Genomic DNA, 22,093 nt, shown 5'->3' on the forward strand with positions numbered 1-22,093 from the left:
AGAGAGACAAGGAAGGGAGGGAGGGAAGGAGGAAGGAAAGAAAAAGAGAGACAAGGAAGGAAGGAAGGAAAGAGGGAGGGAGGAAAGAAAGAAAAGAAAGAAAGAAAGAAAGAAAGAAAGAAAGAACAAAAGAAAGAAAGAAAGAGAGTTGGGAAGGGGAAAAAAGGAAGGAAAGAAGAAAGATAGAAAGACAATTTCAGACAAATTTAACTGTTGTTAATTTTAATGCTTTTATATTGATGCTTTTATGGCATTCTAAGCCACCGAGAGACACTTTGGATAAGTGAGATGGAAGAAAGAAAGAAAGGAAGGAAGGAAGGAAGGAAGGAGGGAAGGAAGGAAGGAAGGAAGGAAGGAGGGAGGGAGGGAGGGAGGGAGGGAGGGAGGGGGGGAGGAGTTTCCAAGAATTTCCATAGCATCTTTTCAGCTCCCACGCACAACTGCACAAGTTAGTGCAGTCCTGGGCTACATCAACAAAAGGGCAGCACTGAGATGACATGAAGTCTTAGCACAGTTGGTCCATGACTTACAATAGCTCACTTAGTGACTGCTTCAAGTTACAACAGTACTGAAAAAAGTGACTGAGGACCGTTTTTACCACTTACGACGTTTGCTGCAGCCCCGTGGTCACGTGGTCGTGGAGATAAATGCGAGCTGGTTGCCAAGTGCCAAAAATGTCATAACTGTAGGAATGTGTGTGTGTGTGTGTGTGTGTGTGTGTGTGTGTGTTTTGGGGGGGGAGCTGTCAGAACTTTAGAAACAGGCTATTCGTAACTAAAGCCTGTTGTAACTTCAAAGAATCATTAAGCCACCAGTCGTTAAGTGAGGACTACCTCTACCCCTTATTAGCAAAGTTCAGGATAAGTGGTTTTGGGATTTTATAACTCTAGAGGTAATCCTCAATTTACGACCACAACTGAGCCCAACATTTATGTTGCTAAGCGAGACATCTGTTAAGTGAATTTTTGGCCCATTTTACGACTTTTCTCGCCACGTTTGCTAAGTGAATCACTGCGGTTGTTCAGTTAGTAACACAGTCGTTAAAATGAATCTGGCTTCCCCCAATTGACTTTGCTTGCCAGAAGGTCGCAAAAGGGAATCCCGTCGCCCCGGAATGCTGCAACCGTCATTAAGTACGAATCGGTTGCCGAGCGTCTGAATTTTGATCACGCGACCAAAGGGGAGGCTACCAAAGTCGTAAGTCTGAAAAACGGTCATAAGTCGCTCTTTTTCCAGTGACGTCGTAACTTCGAAGGGTCGCTAAATGAACCGTTGTAAGTCAAGGACTACCTCTATCCGCTAAGCCTTTTTCTGCTGTGTTAAATATACTGCGTGAATGCAATCAGTGGGAATTCTTTTAAAAGACGGCGAATATGCAGGCGTTTCAGAAAAGTTTAAAATCTGCAGTTTTGCTGATAAACCTGTTGATCTGGAGTCGATGCTAGAATTTCCTCTTTTATGTCTGGGTTTTATGAAACCCAAGCAGGAACTAGCAATATATATTTTTTTTTTCCATTTGAAGTTTTAGAAGAACCGAAAACAAAGAGTTAACGGTTCTTTTTTTGACTTCATATCTGATTGTACCTATCAACTTATCAAGACGGTTCGCTTGTGAGTAAGATGGTCCTGCCACCCTCCTGACATTTGAAGCGAAAGGCAAGCAAAATATTTGTCACGCTGGGTTTTTTTTGTTTTTTTTTCCTGGTTGTGAACGGAGGGATCTTTATATATTTCGTTTTGCAGGGTTAAGAAATTCGGCTTTTGTGGTTTGTCTCTGTGAGCCACTAAAAGCCTCTTATTTTTGTTTCTGCTACTTAGTTGTTCAATAACTGAATTTCAGAGCAGGCTACATACCAGCGAGAAGTAACATAACAAATAAACAGGTAACAGGTAACAGATTAACAGTGTTGGAAGGGACCTTTTAGGTCATCTAGTCCAACCCCTTGCCCAAGCAGGAGACACTACACCATTTTTGACAGATGGGAGCCCAATCTCTTCTTGGAAACCTCCAGTGATGAAGCTCCCACGACTTCTGAAGGCAACTTCTGTTCCATGGGTTGATTGTTCTCACGGTCAGGAAATTCCTCCTTATTTCCAGGTTGAATCTCTCCTTGGTCAGTTTCCATCCATTATTTCTTGTCTGGCCTTCGGGTGCTTTGGAGAATAGCTTGACCCCCTTCCTCCTCTCTGGGGCAGCCCCTCAAATATTGGAAGATGCTCTCCTGTCTCCCCTGGTCCTTCTCTTCCCTAGACCAGCCAGGCCCAGTTCCTGCAACCGTTCTTCGTATGTTTGAGCCTCCAGTCCTCTCATCATCCTGGTTGCTCTTCTCTGCACTCTTTCTAGAGTCTCCACATCTTTTTTATAGTGTGGTGACCAAAACTGGATGCAGGACTCTAGGTGTGGCCTTACTAAGGCTTTATAGAGTGATATTAGTACCTCCTTTGATCTTAACTGTATCCCTCTGTTAATGCAATTTAGGATTGCATTGGCTTTTTTGGCTGCCGCTGCACACGGCTGGCTCATATTTAACTGGTTGTCCACTAAGACTTCAAGATCCCTCTCACAGTTCCTGCTATTAAGCCTGATTTCCGCCAGTCAATGGGGAAGCCAGATTCGCTTAACAACCATATTACTAATTTAACAACTGCAGTGAAGACTGCACTTAACAACTGTGGCAAGAAAGGTCGTAAAATGGGGCAAAATTCACAACAAACATCTCCTTTAACAACAGAAATTTTTGGCTCAATTGTGGTCATAAGTCAAGGACTACTTGTATCGCTGGGAATTACAACTCCTAGGTTTTGTGTTGTGGGAACCTAGCCTTCCTGTGACCAAGGCACAAATTTTAGCCAAGGACTTGAGGTTTGTAGTTCCATGCTAACGTCAAAATAGAGCCATTTTATTTTAGTTCAAACGTATTGTGTGAATAGGGCATTCCTGGCTAATGTTATAAATCTGTGTAACACAGGGACAAACAAACCCACATGGTTTGAAGATGGCTGGTTGAAGTTTCACCCCACCTGCTTAGCAGGTCGGGGCAAGTCCGTGTCTGCCTTCGCACAACCTGACATGGGTCAGCATCTTGCTGGTTTCCGGGAAGCTTTGTGTGTTTGCCCAAATCTGATATTCAGGTGATCTTTTCAGTCTTTTTTGAAATGTGGCCACTTTAAGATGTGCGGACTTCAGTTGTGAAGTCCACAGACTTAAAGTGGCTAAAGTTGAGAAACACGGGTACAGTATATAGCTGGATGCCAAATGAAATCAACCAGTGTAATTGAAATTCATTTTAACGCTTGCATTTCTTTTTAAGATTTTCTTCAAAATCTAAGGGACTGGTTTGGACAAAACTCAGCAGCACTTTATCATGCGGCTGTTGATAAAAATAGGATCGCCAACATGATCGCCAGCATCCAATGACGGATAAGGCACAAGGAGAAGAATTTCTTTAAGAAATGGGGAAGAAGGTAGAGTCAGAAGCCTGGTACTCCCAATGCTGATTTGGGAGATTTGTTCTGTTCTATTCTATTCTACTCTATTCATTTCTATTCTATATTCCAATATCTATTCTCTTCTCTTCATTCCAATTTCTATTCTGTTCTGTTCACTTCTCTTCTCTATTCTTCTCTTCTATATTCCAATTTCTATTCTATTCTATTCTGTTCTCTTCTCTTCATTTATGTGTTTTATCTGTGGCTGTTCACCGCCCTGAGTCCTTCGGGAGTAGAGCGGTATATAAATCAAATCAAATCAAATCAAATCAAATCAAATCAAATTCCAGTATCTATTCTATTCTATTCTCCTCTCCTCTATTCTTCTCTTCTATATTCCAATATCTATTCTATTCTGTTCACTTCTCTTCATTCCAATATCTATTCTATTCTATTCTGTTCTTTTCTCTTCTCTATTCTTCTCTTCCATATTCCAATATCTATTCTATTCATTTCTCTTCTATATTCCAATATCTATTCTATTCTGTTCTCTTCTCTTCATTCCAATATCTATTCTATTCTATTCTGCTCTCTTCTCTTCTCTATTCTTCTCTTCCATATTCCAATATCTATTCTATTCTGTTCTCTTCTCTTCATTCCAATATCAATTCTATTCTATTCTGCTCTCTTCTCTATTCCTCTCTTCCATATTCCAATATCTATTCCATTCATTTCTCTTCTATATTCCAATATCAATTCTATTCTATTCTGCTCTCTTCTCTATTCCTCTCTTCCATATTCCAATATCTATTCCATTCATTTCTCTTCTATATTCCAATATCTATTCTATTCTGTTCTCTTCTCTTCATTCCAATATCAATTCTATTCTATTCTGCTCTCTTCTCTATTCCTCTCTTCCATATTCCAATATCTATTCCATTCATTTCTCTTCTATATTCCAATATCTATTCTATTCTGTTCTCTTCTCTTCATTCCAATATCTATTCTATTCTATTCTGCTCTCTTCTCTTCTTTATTCTTCTCTTCCATATTCCAATATCTATTCTACTGTTCTCTTCTCTTCTCTATTCTTCTCTTCTATATTTCAATATCTATTCTATTCTATTCTATTCTATTCTATTCTATTCTATTCTATTCTATTCTATTCTATTCTATTCTATTCTATTCTCTATAGTTTCTACTGCCCTGAGGCGGAAAGGAAGAAGACTCTTCACTCCTATCTCTTCTCTTTCCTATTCTTAGCAATCTCTGGCCGTTGAGTATTATAGAGATGTGGAGAGCTAGAGCGGCACCGTTGCCTTCCCTGGCCGACGTGGCTTGGCGCGTGGCGAAGCTTTAGCCCCGGAAGTGACGTCCTTGGGTGGAGCGGAAGGGCAGGAAGCGGAAGTTCGGAGCGCCGTCGCCTTAGCAACGCCTGAGCGACGCCGTCCCTCGTGAAGCGGCCGCTGCCATGGCAGAAACGGCGCCGCCTTTGACGCCCACCCCGACCCCGACGCCCACCCCGACGCCCTTGGCCCGGCAGAGCAGCGCCCCCAGCCCCGCCAGGGCCTACCACCTGCGCCCGGCCTTCCACCACAGGTCAGCCCGGCTCTCCCGCCGTCCCCTTTCCGCTCCTTCCGCGGCTTTTGGTGGCACAACAGCCCTGCGAGGTAGGCCGCCGCGGGGCATTGTGGGAGGCCAGAGCGAGCCTCGCCCTCGGGTGGGAAGGGGAGGGGAGGGGGGGGGCTTTGCATGTTATTGATTTGCTTCCCCGCAAATATTTGCTTTTAAATTGTTTTTAAAACTTTTGATTTTAACGTCTTTTATTTTTATTTTCTTAAAATAACATTTTCTGTTGTCAGCCGCCCAGAAGGGCGGATAAAATAAAATAAAAATTAAATAATAAATAATTAAATAATGTAAAATAAAATAGAATATAAAACAATAAAATATAAAGTAAATAAAATATATAAATAAAACATAAATAATAAAGAAATATGAAATAAATAAAATATATAAATAAAATATAAAACATAAAACATAAATAATAAAGAAATATGAAATAAATAAAATATATAAATAAAATATAAATCATAAAACAAATAATAAAGAAATATGAAATATATGAAATAAATAAAATATACAAATAAAATATAAATCATAAAACAAATAATAAAGAAATATGAAATAAATAAAATATATAAATAAAATATAAATCATAAGACATAAATAATAAAGAAATATAAAATAAATAAAATTTCTAAACAAAACAACTCAAAGCTGCAAACGTATCCAGCATACCTTCCTCTACAGGTTGTCCTCAATTTGTGACCACAATTGAGCCCAGAATTTGTGTTGCTAAGTGAGACATTTGTTAATGAGTTCCCTCTCCTGTTTTTACGACCTTTCTTGCCACCGTTGTTAAGTGAATCATGGCAGTTCTTAAGTTAGTCACATGGTGGTTAAGTGATTCTGGCTTCCCACATTGGCTTTGCTTGCCAGAAGGTCGCAAAAGGGCATCACTTCACCCCGGGACACTGCAACCGTCATAAATACAGGTCGTCCTCGACTTACGAACACAATTGAGCCCTAGAATTTGTGTTGCTAAGTGAGACATTTGTTAAGTGAGTTTTGTCCCATTTTACAAATCTTCTGGCCACCGTTGTTAGGTGAATCACTGCAGTTGTTAAATTAGTCACGCAGTCGTTCAGTGAATCTGCTCCCCCCCATTGACTTTGCTTATCAAAAGATCGCAAAAGGCATCATGTGATCCCGGGATACTGCAACCGTCATAAATGTGAGTCAGTTGCCAATTACAACCAAATGTGAGTCACATTTGGTTGACTCAGCCTTCCATCCTTCCGAGGTAGGTAAAATGAGGACCCGGATTGTGGGGGCAATAAGCTGATTTTGTATAAAAAAAAGAACACCACTTAGGGGGGGCTCGAAAGCCCTACTAAGCAGCTATATACAAAAGTATGAAGGCTATTGCTTAACGCATTGTAAGCCGCCCTGAGTCTCCGAAGAAGGGCGGCATATATAAATCGAACTAATAAATAAATAAATAAACATGACCATGGGGATGCTGCAATGATCATAAGTGTGAAAAATGGTCATAAGTCCCTTTTTTCAGTGCCGTTGTAATTTGAATTGGCACTAAGCGAACTGTTGTAAGTCGAGGACTACCTGTATTTTCCCCACAACAACAACAACCTTGTGAGGTGGGCTGGGATGAGAGAGAGAGAGAGAGAGGGATTGGCCCAAAGTCACTGAGCCAGCTTTCTGCCTATGGCCAGACTGGAACTCACCGTCAGAAATTGTGGGTGCTCCATCATTGGATGTTTTTAAAAAGACATTGGACAGCTATTTCTCTAGAATATTATAGGGTCTCCTGCTTGAGCAGTGGGATGGACTAGAAGACCTCCAAGGTCCCTTCCAACTCTGTTATTTATCTCTTAGTTGATATAGAAAGTCTGCACCCACCCACCCTCCTAGAGAATGAACTATTTTGGGGAATATTAAAAAGGCAGGATAGAATATTTCTGCTAAAGGAGAAATGGAAAAAAATCTTAAGGGAGGCAGAAACCAGCCCCAGTCTCCCTGCCCCTAGCAGAAACTGAGGAGGCCAGCTTTTAGAAATGCAGATTTGACTTAGACTAAATTTATTGTTTAGATGTACACTAATCGGCATACATTAAAATTAAATTACGTTGCATACAGCTCTCAAAGGGTCTCCACCTCTAATATAAACATAAACATGACAAGATAAATAAATGCAAAACTATGCATGAATCCACATATATGACACCGAGAAACAACACCATCTAGTTCAGATGTATACATGCACATGGCGAGAGAAACAAATCCTGCAAGCTTACCAGACGGATGGCCTAGGGAACAAAGCTCTTCCAGAATCTGGAAGTCCCGCTAGAAATACTTTGAAACCTCCTCCTGTGGATTTGGTAATCCATTCAGAAAGACTGGGTCAGACAGAGACTCCCGCTAAGCAATACAATTAGGCAAGCCAAAGGCTGACAAGATTAGCTCAAGACAAACACCTAGGATTTGCATTTCCCCTTCTGCCTAGGGAGCCAGCCATGACGCCATAGGAATCTGAATAGAATAATAAAGGACATGTTCTTGCACAGGAACAGGAAGCTCAAATACAAAACCCAAAGAAGGTATAAAAAACCCACCTACTCTCAACTCCATTTTGACAGCTGTCCCAGAACTGCACGCAGTGGTACTGTTCATTAATAAACTTCCTTTTTTTCATGTTTTATTTATATAACATTCAGTTTTCATCAAACAGTGTGTGGTCTGGGTACAGTAATAATACCTATCTTTGTTTTATTCATCACCATAATATTGATAATATAATAACATAATAATACTTAACATCATCTTCTTTAACAACTCTCCACTTTAACATTTCCTCTTTTTATATCTCCTCCTTTCTAACTTCTGTTTCTGTTATCTAGCCATTGATAAAATATGTCCCATATCAAAAAAATATTCAGTTTCTTCTTTATCCTTAAGTAAGCGTTAGTCTATCTATTTCTGCACATTCTAATATTTTCTTAATTGCATTCCCCTCAGATGGAATCTCATCATTTTTCCATTGTTGCGCAAATACAATTCTAGTTGCGGTTAATATATGCAAATCAGATATGTAGTTTTTTGATCGTATTTTTCTGGTAGAATGCCTAACAAAAATATCTCTGGTTTCAGGTCTATATGTTGCTTTGTCATTTTTTCCAGCCACGTATGTATTTTCGTCCAATATTTTTTTGCTTTTGGGCATGTCCACCATATAAGGTAGTATGAACCGGATGATTGATTACACTTCCAACATTTAGCAGATCTATCTTTATATATTTTTGCCAATCTTGCCGGTGCAAAATGCCATCTATAAAACATTTTATACAGATTTTCCTTAAATGCAGTTGACATAGTTAATAAACTTTCTTAAGCAGCCTCCATTTTATTCCCGGCTTGGGACTGGACCTGGATTTTCCTTCCCACCGTGGATGTCCGTTCTTGATTAGAACGTAGTAACCCCTCCACAGGGCTACCTGATCCCCAGGATCCCTTCCAGCTCTATTCTGATCAATTGATCTCTACCAGAGTCAAGGACGCTATTTCCCTCTTCTTTTCTCTCAGGTTCCGTTCTTCCATCGTGAAAGATTGCATCCGTGAAGTCCTGAAGGAGGAGTTGGCCAACGTACAGTACAACCCAGAGGAGACCGGAACCAGAACCAAAGTCTTATCTGAGCTGATCCGGGACAGGCTGAAAGGTCTTTAGATCCACCTGCCTTTGCACCCCCAAGGACTCTGGGCTTTCTCCCAACTGACCCAGCATTCAGAGTGAAGACTTGCATGATTTGGATCCCAATGAACCGTTTCCTTTCCTTTTCTCTTTTTCAGATAAAGGATTTAACCGATATAAAATAGTGGTGCAAGTAGTGATCGGAGAACAGAGAGGCGAGGGAGTGAAGTGAGTTTTTCTTCTGTTAAAACAATTCCACCCCTCCCCATTTTGGATTCTTTTGTCCTATGGCCGTGATGGCGAACCTATGGCACGCGTGCCACAGGTGGCACGTGGAGCCATATCTGTGGGCACGCGAGCATTGCCCTAGCTCAGCTCCAGCGCGTATGCGCGCCCCTTCCAGGCTCACCAGAAGTCGGGAAATGGGCTGTTTCCAGCCTCTGGAGGGCCTCTTGGTGGTGGGGAAGGCTGTTTTTGCCCTCCCCAGGTGCCAAGAAAACCTCGAGTCTAGGGAGGGTGAAAAACAGGCCTACTAGGCCCACAGTGCCATCGCATGCCAAAAGCAGGGGTCGCGCGGGGGGTCACGTGTCCAGGTCCGGGGGGGTGGGGCGCATTGAATTATGGGTGTGGGAGGGCATGGGAGACCCCCCCGCACTCCTCCCATTTTTGGTACGTGACGGCAAAAAGGTTAGCCATCCCTGTCCTGTGGGTTGCATTGCAAAGGCAGTCCTTTGCATTGCAAAGACAACCTTTCATTTAGTGACCATTCGAAGTTACAATGGCACTGACAAGTGATTTACGACTGCTTTTCACACTTGTGACCGTTTATTTATTTATTTATTTATTTATTGAATTTCTATACCGCCCTTCTCCCGAAGGACTCAGGGCGGTGAACAGATTAAGATTTCATATGCATATAATTATTTTTTTATTTTTATTTTTTGCTGCATCCCCAGGGTTAGGTGATCACAATTAGAAGTCTTGGCAACTGGCATGTACTTATGACGGTTGCAGCGTCCCCGGGAGTCACATGGTCCCCTTTTGCGACCTTCTGACACAAAGTCAACGGGGAAGCCAGATTCATTTAAACAACTCTGTTACTCAGTTCACAACTGTGGGACTCACTTAACGCCGGTGGCAAGAAAGGTCTTAAAATTAGGAAAGCTCAGGGCGGTAAGTGTGAAAAGCGGTCATCAAGTCACATTTTTTCAGTGCTGTTGTAACTTCGGACAGTCACTAAATGAAATGTAAGTTGAGGACAACCTGTACTTTGACTTTTTACTAGCTGATTTCCTACTTTTTTTCTTTGCTTTTTTTTTTTTTTTCCAGCATGGCTGCCCGTTGTTTTTGGGATGCTGATACCGATAACTACGCTCAGGATGTTTTCATCAACGTAAGTTGTGTAGTTTTATTTTTCTTAACCAATGCTCTCCACCAGGCAGCTGTGAAAATGTGGGCTGCCAACGACACACCGGGGGGGGGGGGGTGTAGTATGTCAGTCTGACTTGCGTGGATACCTCTGCATTGCCATAAATTGCTTTGGAACAATTGGGGTTCTCTCTTGCTGTGCCTGTCAGCAGATCTTAAAAAGAAGCCAGGTTTTTGAGCTCGGTGGTTTTCCCGCAGTGAGGTTTTCTCTTTGTTTACATGCCAGTGGCTTGTCCAACTCAGACAAATCAAGGAACTACCCAGAAGAAAACAAAACTCCCACCAACACTTGTATATAAACGGAGAGCAAACCCCACTCTCTTCTAGCACTAATGAAATGTCAACCCAGCTCACAAAGACCCCATAGTTGCCACTGTTGTCATCTTCCTCCTCTTCCTCCTAAGCCCTCCTTCCTTCTAGCATTGATGATGTTACCTAGTTGGGTAATGAAATGTCTGCAAGAAAGCAAGCCAGCTCCGAGATCACCAAGGACCCCACAGTTTCCTCATCTTCCTCCTCCTCCTCTTCCTCTTCCTCCACCCCACAAATTCATCTCCTTTCTAGAACTGATGATGTTACCTAGTTGGGTAAATTAAATATCTGCAAGAAAACAACCCAGCTCCGAGAGCACCAAGGATTCCACAGTTCTCCTCCTCCTGTTCCTCCTCCTCCCAAACCCTCCTCCCTTCTAGCACTGATGAGGTTACTTAGCTGGGTCATGAAACGTCTGCAAGAAAACAACCAAGCTCAAAAGAGCACCAAGGACCCCACTTTCAACCCTGAGCTCCAACTATTCTCTTCTGATGGTACCTGCTTATTTAGGGGGGGGAGGACCCTTCTCGTGCTGTTTCTGTCCAGTTGCAGCTTCACTCACAACCCTTCTCTTGATCTCCCCAGGAGAGTCTCTTCTGTGTCGCTGTGGCCTTTGGCTGTTTTTTCTACTAATGCCGGCTGCAAGTTCCAAGAAGAACGGCGTTCGTTTTGAAGATCCTGAAACAGCAGGATTACAGACTGCTTTTCCTTTCCTCCCTGTGTGCCTGCACACTCATATGTATATATATATATATATTTGTATATACCGATAGTCCATTGTATGAAATATAGCTTCCACATGACATTTTTAAGATCCCCCAAACTCCTGCTATTGCTGTTGTGTATATAAAGAGAACTCCAGCACAATTCCCCTGGAAATGGAGAACAGCCGCTGTTCGGTTTCCGGTGGGTTGCATACATAATTTCCCCGTTGTGTTGCTCTCTGCGCTTAGCGACATCTGTACATGGTACCAAATGTGGCTATTTAAATACAGCTGTTAAACAAAAGTTATCCTTATCCTTGCAAATCCATTGCACCTGTCTCAATCTATTCTTATATTTTGAAATATCATTGGGTTATACTATAATACCTTGCCTTATTAATCCTTTGTGTGTTACTACAGGAGTCCCGTTCCTGACTCTGCTAAAAATTGTTCTCTTTCTCTCTTACAAATATTTCCATATTCCTTCTGTGTTTTATTCTATCAGCGTGGAAAAGAAACCCAGGAAGGACAAACTGTTGTTCAAATTGCACTCTTAAGGTTGCTGGCAGCATAATTCATCACACGAATGCTTGATGCAAAATATACAGGCAGTCCTCGACTTACAACAGTTCATTTAATGACCGAAGTTACAATGGCACCGAAACTTAGGAATGTTTTTAGGCAGGAAACACTATACCGCTTCAGACAAATGGTTATCCAGTCTCTTCTTAAAAACTTCCAGTGTGGGAGCATTCACAACTTCTGCAGGCAAGTCATTCCACTGATTAATTGTTCTCAGTTTCAGGAAGTTTCTCCTTAGTTCTAAGTTGCTTCTCTCCTTGATTACTTTCCATCCATTGCTGCTTCTCCTGCCTTCTGGTGCTTTGGAGAATAGATGGACCCCCTCTTCTTTGTGGCAGCCCCTAAGATAGTGGAACACTTGCTATCATGTCACCCCTAGTCCTTCTTTTCATTAAACTAGAGCCTTGGTAGTACAGTGGTCTAAGGCACCCTGTTATTAAGCTGGTTATTAAGACCAGCTGCCTGCAATTACTGCAGGTTCGAATCTCGCCAAGGCTCAAGGTTGACTCAGCCTTCCATCCTCTCTAAGGTAGGTGAAATGAGGACCCAGATTGTGGGGGCAATAAGCTGACTTCGTATAAATATACAAAAGGATGAAGGCTATTGCTTAACGCATTGTAAGCCACCCTGAGTCTCCGGAGAAGGGCGGCATATAAATCAAATTAAAAATAAATAAATAAAAAAAAAAACTAGAGAGATCGGCAACCTTAAACACTCAAAGAGCTACAAAATTCCTAACTAGAAGCCCCTGTTCAATTCTGGAGCCGACCAGAAATCCGGTTCCCCCATCATAGTCTCCTAGTGTGCGGTCCTTTTTCCTCTGCTGACCGGAAGTCCGGTTCCCCCACCATAGAGTCTCCTAGCGCGGCATCCTTTTTCCTCTACCTGTCTTAACCGTAAGCCCTATCAATTGTGGAGCCAACCAGCAACAGGGAGCCGCAACAGAGGGATGAAAGAGCCACATACGGCTCCAGAGCCGCAGATTGCTGACCCCTGAACTAGCCATGCCAAGTTCCTGCAACCGTTTTTCATATGTTTCAGCCTCCAGTCCCCTAATCCTCTTTGTTGCTCTTCTCTGCACTCTTTCCAGAGTCTCAACATCTTTTTTACATCGTGGCAACCAAAACTGGATCCGGTATTCCAAGTGTGGCCTTACCAAGGCATTATAAAGTGGTATTAACACTCCACGTGATCTTGAGTCTATCCCTCTGTTCATGCAGCCCAGAACTGTTTTATATTTTTTTAAAAAATTAGGTTGCATATATATTTTCACACAGGACCCCAAGCCCAAACCCATCAATGTAGAAACACACACTGTTTTGCCCCAAGCATCTAAATTATAATTGGAATCAGGGCTGTTCACTGTTCCATAAATTCTACTCAAGAAGTTGTTTTTTTTTATTTTAAATCTATTGTAGAAAATATTCTTTCTCCTCAGAGACTGCGTTTGTAGCCGACTTCATCATGGAAGAAAAGTCTTCACTGTGGGCGAGAAAAAGACAACGGGCTTGTTATCTTAGCTATCAGATTCCAAACCATCGAAAACATTTTAAAAATCCGTGGGGGTGGATGGGTGGAGTGTTTTTTAGTAGTCAGCATTTAAAAAAATATTTACATTAATCTGATAAGGAAATACTGCAACCCAACTTAAGACATTTTTCCAGTCCACGTTCATAGTTTCCATTGTAAATTATCATAATCAAGTTACCTTACTTCTGTCCTCCGATAATTGCTAATCTTCATGTAATTAAAACTTGAGCAGGAAGTCACACACACTGACCTTATGAGGGTGATCTTCCCACTCTGGAGATCTTACTAATGTTCAAAGATAAGTCCTTGTGCTTAATTATTTTGAGGGCCAAACGAGGCATTCTAATGCTTTGGCTTAAGTCAAAGAGAACAATTAAGGACAATTCATCAGTGGAACAACTTGCCTGCAGAAGTTGTGAATGCTCCAACACTGGAAATTTTTAAGATGTTGGATAATCATTTGTCTGAAGTGGTGTAGGGTTTCCTGCCTGGGCAGGGGGTTGGACTAGAAGACCTCCAAGGTCCCTTCCAACTCTGTTATTCTATTCTATTCTATTCTATTCTATTCCTCAGACGGCCGGTTGTGAGACCCTCCTTGTGAAGTGGGGTCATGGGGTTCAGATGGGTTTGCTGATCACGTACCTGGCTCCCTGCCACGTGGCAGCAGCCCTGCCCGAGCTACTCAACGTTATTGCCGCGGTGGCGGTTGATACCCCCAGACTTATGGTCATGGGGGATTTCAACCTGCCGTCCGTGGGTGAGACGTCTGAGGTGGCTCGGGAGTTCATGGCTTCCATGACGGCTATGGATCTGACCCAGCTAATTCATGGCCCTACGCACATGGGGGGAAACACACTGGACCTGATTTTTGTCTCTGGACAGTGGTTGAGTGATCTCGAGATAGGGGACATAGTTATCGAGCCCTTGTCATGGTCGGATCACTCTCTCCTTCGCCTTGATCTTCGAACCGCTGCTCCCCGCCGCAGGGAGGCGGAACCGATAAGATGGTACCGCCCCAGGCGCCTGATGGAACCTGATAGGTTCCAGACGGAGCTTGGGCCAATGCCTGAGGTCTTGGCTCACGCCTCGACTGGAGACTTAGTGGCCGCCTGGGATAGGGCGGCCGCTGGAGCTCTGGATCGAGTCGTGCCTTTGCGGCCTCTGACCCGGCGCCGATCTCACCTGGCTCCTTGGTTTACTGAGGAGCTGAGGGAGATGAAGCGCCGGAAAAGACGCCTAGAGAGTAGTTGGAGGGCCAGTCGCACTGAATCTGACCGGACACTGGTAAGATCTCATATTAAGAATTACCTAGTGGCGATAAAAGCAGCGAAATGTACTCATCTTGCTGCTCTTATCGCGTCATCAGATAACCGCCCGGCCGCCCTGTTTAGGGTGACCCGCTCCCTGCTCCACCAGGAAGCGAGGGAGGACCCCTTGGAGGGGAGAGCCGAGGATTTTGTTCAGTATCTGTATGACAAAATCACTCAGATTCGGGAAGATCTGGACTCTGACTGGGTAGATCCAGTGGGGATGACGGAGGCAGGTCCTGAGAATGTTATCTGGGATGAGTTTGACTCTGTGACCCCTGAGGACGTGGACAGGATTCTGGGTAGACTGAATGCGACCACATGTTTGTTGGACCCGTGCCCCTCCTGGTTAGTGCTGGCTTCCCGGGAGGTGATGCGAGGCTGGCTCCAGGGGATTATAAATGCTTCATTGAGTGAGGGTGTCTTTCCCGCCGCCTTGAAAGAGGCGGTGGTGAGACCTCTCCTCAAGAAGCCTTCCCTGGACCCGGCAATATTGGCAAATTATCGTCCAGTCTCCAACCTTCGCTTTGTTGCGAAGGTTGTTGAGAGTGTGGTGGCACGACAGTTTCCCCGGTACCTGGATGAAACGACGTATCTAGATCCGTTCCAGTCGGGCTTCAGGCCTGGGTACAGCACGGAAACGGCATTGGTCGCGTTGGTGGATGATCTCTGGAGGGCTCGGGACAGAGGTTGTTCCTCTGTCCTGGTCCTATTAGATCTCTCAGCGGCTTTTGATACCATCGACCATGGTATCATGCTGCACCGGTTGGGGGGGTTGGGGGTGGGAGGCACCGTACTACGGTGGTTCTCCTCCTTTCTCTCTGACCGGTCGCAGTCTGTGTTGACAGGGGGGCAGAGGTCGACCCCGAGGCCCCTTATATGTGGGGTGCCACAAGGATCGGTCCTCTCGCCCCTTTTGTTCAACATTTATGTGAAGCCGTTGGGCGAGATCATCCGTGGTTTCGGGGTGGAGTACCATCAGTACGCTGACGACACCCAGCTGTACATCTCCACCCCGGACCACCCCAACGATGCCCTTGAAGTGATGTCCCGGTGCCTGGAGGCCGTACGGATCTGGATGGGGAGAAACAGGCTCAGACTCAACCCATCCAAGACCGAGTGGCTGTGGTTTCCGACATCCCGATATAGTCAGCTGGTGCCATCGCTGACTATTGGGGGCGAAGTATTGGCCCCCACGGAGAGGGCTCGCAACTTGGGTGTCCTCCTGGATTCACGGCTGTCTTTAGAAGAGCACTTGACGGCCGTGACCGGGAGGATTTTTCATCAGGTTCGCCTGATTCGCCAGTTGCGTCCCTTTCTGGATCGGGACTCGTTACGCACGGTCACTCATGCCCTCGTCACCTCCCGTCTGGACTATTGTAACGCTCTCTACATGGGGCTCCCCTTGAGGAGCACTCGGAGGCTCCAACTGGCGCAGAGTGCGGCCGCGCGGTGGTGATGGGAGCGACGTGGCGCTCCCATGTAACGCCTCTCCTGCGCGAGCTGCACTGGCTCCCGGTGGTCTTCCGAGTGCGCTTCAAGGTTTTGGTCATCACCTTTAGAGCGCTCCATGGCTCAGGACCTGGTTATCTACGGGACCGCCTGCTACCACCAATAGCCTCCCACCGACCAGTACGCTCCCATAGAGAGGGGCTCCTCCGGGTGCCGTCGGCCAAACAATGTCGACTGGCGGCCCCCAGGGGGAGAGCCTTCTCTGTGGGGGCACCTACTATCTGGAACGAGCTCCCCCCCGAGATACGGAGGATTCCGGATCTGCGTACCTTCCGTTGCACGCTGAAGACGTTCCTATTCCAGCAAGCCGGCCTGACCTAAACTTCTCCTCTTTTAAATGGGAATTTTAAATTTGGTTTTAAATTATTGGGGTTTTAAATATGGTTCAGCCAAATTTATCTAACTTGTTTTATTTCTATTTTAAATTTTGTATTGATATGTTTTATTTCATGGCTGTTCACCGCCCTGAGTCCTTCGGGAGTAGGGCGGTATACAAATCTAATAAACTAAACTAATAAACTAAACTATTCTATTCTATTCTATTCTATTCTATTCTATTCTATTCTTCTTAAAAGCCTCCAGTGCTGGAGCACCCATAACTTCTGGAGGCAAGACGTTCCACTGATTTAATTTTTCTCACTGACTAAGAGATTTCTCTTTAATTCTAGGTAATTGGAGAAAGTTACTCACAGCCGCCTCCTTCGTACAATGGAACGCAGTGACATAGAAGATCCCACTACCAGTGGTTTTCTTGGATTTAAGTTTACAAGGAGGGAGACCTACAGTGGAGAACTTCAGTGTTCTGTCCTGGTATTCAAGAGAGATCCAATCTAGAACTAAGGAGAAATTTCCTGGCAGTGAGAACAATGCATCAGTAGTTGTGGGTATTCCATCTCTGCAGGTTTCTCGAGATGAGATTGGACAATCATTTGTCTGGTATGGTAGACCTCTGAGGTCTCTTCCAACCCTGTGATCCTATTTTGTATATTCTATGACTACCGCATGGGTCTCCCCAAGAGAGAAGAGGGGGGACAATCTAATGACTTCTTGTGGCAAGTTGTTCCACTGGTTAATTGTTCTCACTGTCAGGAAATTTCTCCTTAGTTCTAGGTTGCTTCTCTCCTGGATTAGGTTCCGTCCATTGTTTCTTATCTGGTGTATGGACTGTCCCCAGTCTCTTCTTAAAAATCTCCAGTGTTGGAGCACCCACAACTTCTTGTGGCAAGTCGTTCCACTGATTAATTGTTCTAATTGTCAGTAAATTTCTCCTTAGTTCCAGGTTGCTCCTGTCCTCGGTTATAGTTTCCATCCGTTGCTTCTTGTCCTGCTTTCAGGGGCTTTGGAAAATAAGCACCAGGAAAAGGTTTAGCTGCCCTACTAAGCCAGCCTCTGTACAGCCTGTGCTTGCTATGTACGTAAATATCTACATTACAGATACTCCTCGACTTAAGACCACAATCGGGTCCAAAATTTCCCTTGCTAAACAAGAGAGTTATTAAATGAGTTTTGCCCCGTTTTACGTCCTTGCCACCGCTGTCAAGGGAATCACTGCAGTCGTTACGTTAGTCACACGGTTGTTAACTGAATCCAGCTTCCCCATTACCTTTGCGCGTCAGAAAGTCGAACAAGGGGAATCACACAACTCCGGCATGCTGCCACCGCCATAAATATGAGTCAATTGCCAAGCGTCCGAATTTGAATCACGTGCATGGGGATGTTGCCACGGTCGTGAGTGTGAAACAAAAGGTCATAAGTCCATATTCTAATACAGAAAATTCTTAAAATGAATATAAAGATAAAACCAAACCCTTTACATTTGGGCTTAATGGAAAAAGACTTGGGCGGAAAAAAATTTGGAACTCTGATCTTATATATGTCAACGGCAGCGAAACTGCTTTATGCACAAAAACGGAAGGATATTTCGATTCCCACCATCATAAACGCCCATAAAAGTTGATGGATTTGGGAGAGATGGTTAAATTGACCGTTTTGATCAAAGAAAACAGTATAAGTGCTTTTGCTTCTACTTGGAAACCGCTTCTGGACTTTGTACTTGAGGTGGGGTGGGGAAATGAAACTTTGATTTTGGGTTTTGCCGATTAGATGGATTGGTTTTTATAGAAATGGCTGGTTTATACTATTATGGAAAAGTAAAAAGTTGAGGTTCAACTTTAATGCTGTATTCTACTTCGAAAGAGGGAGTCGGTAATCAATGCCTTTTTTCCCCTCCTCTCTTCCACACTTCTCTCTTCCCCTTCCTCTCCCTTCTGTATCCTACTACTTGCTTTTGTAGTTTCGTATTTTATGCTGTAAACTAATAAAAAGAACAATCTAAAAAAAAAAGTCACCAGTCACTCTTTTCGCTCCCGTTTCATAACTTCGAACGGTTACTAAGTGAGCTGTTGTAAGTTGAGGACTATTTGTAAATAAATAAATATACAAACACATACACATACATGCATATTTACATACTCCATTATAAACTGCATCCCTGTTTGGTTTGGTGGCAGCAGCACCTGAGATAGAAAGTCCCTACAGAGAGTGGTGAGGGTAGTGGAGAAGATTATAGGAAGCTCGTTTCCCCTTATTCAGGATATTGCTTAGAGCTCAAAGAGTTGTTATAGACCCACACACACACACCTCACAGTCTGTTTCTGTTGCTCCCTCTGGAAGGAGGTCTCAAAATATTTCTAGCAGAACTACCAGATCTTGGAACAGCTTTGTTCCCTATGCCATCCATCTGGTAAACTCACAAGATTCTTTTCGCTTGCCATGTACATATATACATCCGAACTGGACTGTATTGTCCAGTTCGGATGTATATATGTACATGGCAAGCGAAAAGACATATAACATACATATAATATATGTAGGTATATGCATAATTTTGTATTTATTTATTTAGTTATGTTTTTGTAGTTAGAGGTGGAGGCCCTTTGAGAGCTGCATGCAACGAAATTTCATTTTAATGTATGTCGATTAGTGTACATTCAAAGTGACAGTAAAGTTTATTCTGTTCTTTTATTTTGTATTTTATTGTTTTGTATTCTATTATTTTGTATAGTGTATGCTCTATTCTAATTCTATTCTATTTTATTTATTTATTTATTTTGTCAAGTATATATAAGATAACAGGTAAACATATAAACATAATTTGAATATACAAAAAGAATAAGTAAAAAGGAATATAAAAAGGACAGGGACGGTAGGCACATTGGTGCACTTATGCACGCCTCTTAGGAATGGGGTGAGGTCAACGGTAGACAGTTTAAGGTTAAAGTTTTTGGGGTTTGGGGAAGAAACTACAGAGTCAGGTAATGCATTCCAGGCATTGTTCACTCTGTTGCTGAAGTCATATTTTCTACAATTGAGTTTGGAGCGGTTTACCTTGAGTTTGTATCTATTATTTGCTCGTGTATTTTGTGGTTGAAGCTGAAGTAGTCATTGACAGGAAGGACATTGTGACAGATAATTTTATGTACTATGCTTAGGTCAGACTGAAGTTGGCGTAGTTCTAGGTTGTCTAAGCCCAAAATTTGGAGTCTGGTGGCATCAGGTATTTTATTGCGGGTAGAGGAATGGAGGACTCTTCTCGTAAAATATCTCTGGACTCTCTGGATTGTATTAATGTCCGATATGCAGTGCAGGGTTCCAGACAGCTGAGCTGTATTCAAGAATTGGTCTAGCAAATGTTTTGCATGCTCTAGTTAGCAGTACAACATTACCAGAGAAGAAGCTACGCAAGATTAGGTTCACAACTCTTAATGCCTTTTTGGCGATGTTGTTACAGTGGGCTCGGGCACTTTAGAAATGAGTACTCCAAGGTCCTTGACTATTTCTATTCCTATTCCTATTCTTCCCTACCACAGGCCTCCCTTCCACCAGAGGGGGTCAACGAGGAGCTTCCAAGTTGCAACATAAATCCTGAATTTCTGTTTCAGGATCCAGCAAAACTTCAGTCTTGGAGCATTGATAGACCTTCCATGTCGGTCCCTGCTGGACTTCTTGGGGTGCCTGGTCCCTAAAAGAGAACTCCTTGCCTAATAGACCAGTAGCTCCAGGCCTGCAGGGAGGTCCCACGCATTGGGGGGGGGGACACACCTCTTTCTTTTGCTCCCTCTGCTCTCTCTGAACCCCACTTTATCCCATGCCAACCATGTCGGACAGACCCCTGAAACACAGGCAGAAATCCAAGCGGTGCGCACTCTGCGAGGCTGCCTTTCCCGGAGCTGCGGAGGGGGACCTGTGTCCTCGCTGCTCCCTGCGGCCTCTGAGCCCCCCCAGCTCAGCATCAGGGGGCTTAGAGTCCCAATGGCGGGACCCCAGGGCCCCTTCCCCTTCCGCCAGCTCAGGGGGGGACCCCAAAGATCCAGATGTGGAGGAAGAGGACTCAGAAAGCCGGAAGGTGGACTGGGTAAGTTTGAGCTGTTGCTCTCTCTTCAATTTTTTTTTTAGCCTACGGCCTTGGCTCAAATCTCATCTGCAGGATGTCGTGTACTTTTATTTTTGGGTTTTTCGTGTTGAACCCAGAAATTTAGCCTGTAATGCAGGCTCAAAAGCTGAGCGCTGAAAGCTTATGGAGATTCTCCATCATTCAGATCACTTTTTTTTTTTTAATTTGATTTATATGCCGCCCTTCTCCGGAGACTCAGGGCGGCTTACAGTGCGTTAAGCAATAGCCTTCATACTTTTGTATATTTATACAAAGTCAACTTATTGCCCCCACAAACTGGGTCCTCAATTTACCTACCTTAGAAAGGATGGAAGGCTGAGTCAACCTTGAGCCTTGGCGAGATTCGAACCTGCAGTAATTGCAGGCAGCTGGTCTTAATAACCAGCTTAATAACAGGGTGCCTTAGACCACTGTACTACCAAGGCTCTTCTTGTCCCAAAGGTGTTTTCTTTTTTTTTTTCTCAAGAGGCAACTGGACTTTCTGGTTTTGTCTTTTGAAGACGTTTCGCTTCTCATCCAAGAAGCTTCTTCCATTCTAGCCAGATGGTGGGGAATGGAAGGATTGATACTCCTTGCAGACCGCTGATCATTTGCATCCTTTTAGAGAGTCATTGAAGCCACCTGGAGGTCTACCTGTGTCCTCAGGATCACCTGAGTGGTGCAAATGGGCATGTGGAGCCTTCTTGGGACTGCTGAAAGGACTGTGTGGTGGAGTGGAGATGGGTGGTGTCCTATCCGCCCCCTTCTGTTAAGAGATAGCTGTTCAATTTTGACACAGATGGTCTCTTGGACCCCTCTTTCAAACCAGGAGTCCTCTCTGTCCAGAATGTGGACTTTGCTGTCTTCAAAAGAGTGGCCTTTGTCTTTTAAACGCAGGTGGACTGCTGAATCTTGTCTGCAAGGAGTATAAATCCTTCCATTCCCCACCCTCCAGTCAGAGCTGAAGGAGCTTCTTGGATGAGAAGCGAAACGCCTTCAAAGAAAAACCAGAAAGTTCAGTTGCCTCGTGAAAAAGCATCTTTGGGACTGAGCTCCGAAAATTGCTCCTTTCTGTTCCCATGATATAACTACAAGTCATCCTCGACTTACAACCGTTCAAAGCACTGATGACCGTTTTTCACACTTACGACCATTGCAGAATGGTCACGGTTGAAAATTTAGATGCTTGGCAACTGGCATGTCTTTTAAACAGTGGTAGTGTCCTTGGGTCATTTTTTTGCGACCTTCCGACAAGAAAAGTCAATGGGAAAGCCAGATTCACTTAACAACCACTTTACTAATGACTGGTGATTCATTTAACAACTATGGCAAAAAGGTCATAAAATGGAGTACAACCCACTTAACTGTCTTGCTTGGCAAAGGAAATTTGGGGCTCAATTGTGGTCTAAGTTGTACACCAAACCACATGCTTGAGTTTTGCACAAGTATACAGTAATATATATATATTTTAAAGAAGGATGCAATTCATTAAAAGGTTCCTTCTGTATCCCTTCCCCCACATCCACCGATGCATAGCAGGCAAATACCCGCAACTTGAACATGGATTCTGTTCCAAAGTCCACTTTAA

At 43.7% G+C, this 22,093-nt stretch overlaps 1 protein-coding gene across 1 annotated transcript in view; it reads left to right on the forward strand.

The window, feature by feature from the left end:
- Positions 1 to 4,846: 4,846 nt before the first annotated feature.
- Positions 4,847 to 22,093, forward strand: part of PCYT1A (phosphate cytidylyltransferase 1A, choline) — a 51,010-nt gene continuing 33,763 nt past the window's right edge. Inside the window, exons 1-4 of the mRNA XM_087872393.1 lie at positions 4,847 to 5,028; positions 8,593 to 8,726; positions 8,857 to 8,926; positions 10,028 to 10,091. Coding sequence (XP_087728519.1) covers positions 4,901 to 5,028; positions 8,593 to 8,726; positions 8,857 to 8,926; positions 10,028 to 10,091 — 396 coding nt within the window. The 5' untranslated portion in view covers positions 4,847 to 4,900. The remainder of the gene's footprint in view (positions 5,029 to 8,592; positions 8,727 to 8,856; positions 8,927 to 10,027; positions 10,092 to 22,093) is intronic.

This window comes from Pantherophis guttatus, chromosome 6 (genome assembly GCF_059756535.1).
Source record: "Pantherophis guttatus breed Tessera chromosome 6, ASM5975653v1, whole genome shotgun sequence".
Classification (NCBI taxonomy): Eukaryota; Metazoa; Chordata; class Lepidosauria; order Squamata; family Colubridae; genus Pantherophis; species Pantherophis guttatus.